Source organism: Frankliniella occidentalis, unplaced genomic scaffold (genome assembly GCF_000697945.3).
Source record: "Frankliniella occidentalis isolate FOCC.00 unplaced genomic scaffold, Focc_3.1 Scaffold2758, whole genome shotgun sequence".
Lineage (NCBI taxonomy): Eukaryota > Metazoa > Arthropoda > Insecta > Thysanoptera > Thripidae > Frankliniella > Frankliniella occidentalis.
In genome coordinates, this window is record NW_026269834.1 from 7,947 (window position 1) to 9,171 (window position 1,225).

Below are 1,225 nucleotides of genomic sequence, written 5' to 3' on the forward strand. Positions count from 1 at the left end.
CACCCTACCCCGCCCCAAACCTGCCGCACCACGTGCCACGCCTCGCAGCGACGTCACCTCGCAGTACTTGGGAACCCAAAAAGTCTGGCGTGCTGCTGACTCCGTGCGCGAGCGACAGGGAATGCCACGGTCCCGTCCCGTCTCGCCCGTTCGACTTCGACACTCTTTGTCCTGTACTTTTGGTTTCTGCCCCCCGTCTGCTCCCGGTGGTAAACATTTGGCGCCAAACGGGCATCCTGACAACACTGCTGCTCCCGCCTTTAAGTTTTATTTTCGAACCGGCTTCGTGTGACTATGTGACTGAATTATTATGCCCCGTGCTGCTCAGACTCGTCACGGAAAGCTACTCCGATGGTATGGTAAACTGTCGAGCAGCGTCTCCATTAGCCTAGCGCATTAGCCGGCATTAGCACTCCCTGCTCGAGCATGGCTAATCGGGAGGTTCTGACCCGGGTTCCGCCCCGTCTGGTCTGGACAGCTGTTTGCTCTTCGTATGTTCAACGGGGCGGTGTGGCGGTGGTGGTGGTGATGCGTTCCCACAGAGGACAGACGCCCTTAAAAGTCAACACCGTGGGACGACACACCGTCACAGGACCTTGCCCTTGTGTTGCAGTGGCGGTCGGGCCATGGTGGACGTGCTGACGACCCGCGTCCAGGACATGTACTCGACGTGGAGGCCCCGCAGCCCGGGGGCGCACGCCGCCTCCAACGCCCCCGTGGCGCAGCAGCCCGCCGGCGCCGATGACGCGCTCACGGGCATCGCCATGAGGAGGATGGCGTCCTACCAGCGCCAGCAGCGGCGCCAGGACAACCAGCGGATCACCAAGCAGGTGAGTACCTTTTGCTGTTTGATTGTTATCGCGCGTTGTGGTTATTTGGTTGCGTTTATCGCCGTCTTGTCGTTTCATCCCCTCTGCCCGACCTTTATCGATGTTGTCGTCTTGTATTTGCAGCTGAGCGACAGGCGTCTGTTCCACCTGAAGGACTCGCAGTGGGATGTGCTCACGGACAACCCGAAGCGTCCCCTCATGGGACTGGCTTGCAACGCATGCAACCCTGACTCGAGGGTAAGTGGCCTTTTGGGATTGGTTTGGTGCTGAATTGTTCTATTTAGAATACGGGAAAAGCGGCATAGAAAAGGGAAGGGACACAGAGGGGTTGGGCTCGGGTAGTGTTGTGTACTGTGGAGGCAGTGGAAGTCAGGTGGGAAGAGAAATGTAGGGGG

At 58.9% G+C, this 1,225-nt stretch overlaps 1 protein-coding gene across 1 annotated transcript; it reads left to right on the plus strand.

Moving 5' to 3' along the window:
- Window positions 1-124: 124 nt before the first annotated feature.
- LOC127751990 (uncharacterized) lies at window positions 125-1,115 on the plus strand. Its single transcript, XM_052276388.1, has 2 exons — window positions 125-830; window positions 954-1,115. The coding sequence occupies exons 1-2, from the start codon at window positions 627-629 to the stop codon at window positions 1,098-1,100; spliced, it is 351 nt and encodes a 116-aa protein (XP_052132348.1). The 5' UTR covers window positions 125-626; the 3' UTR covers window positions 1,101-1,115.
- Window positions 1,116-1,225: the final 110 nt, after the last annotated feature.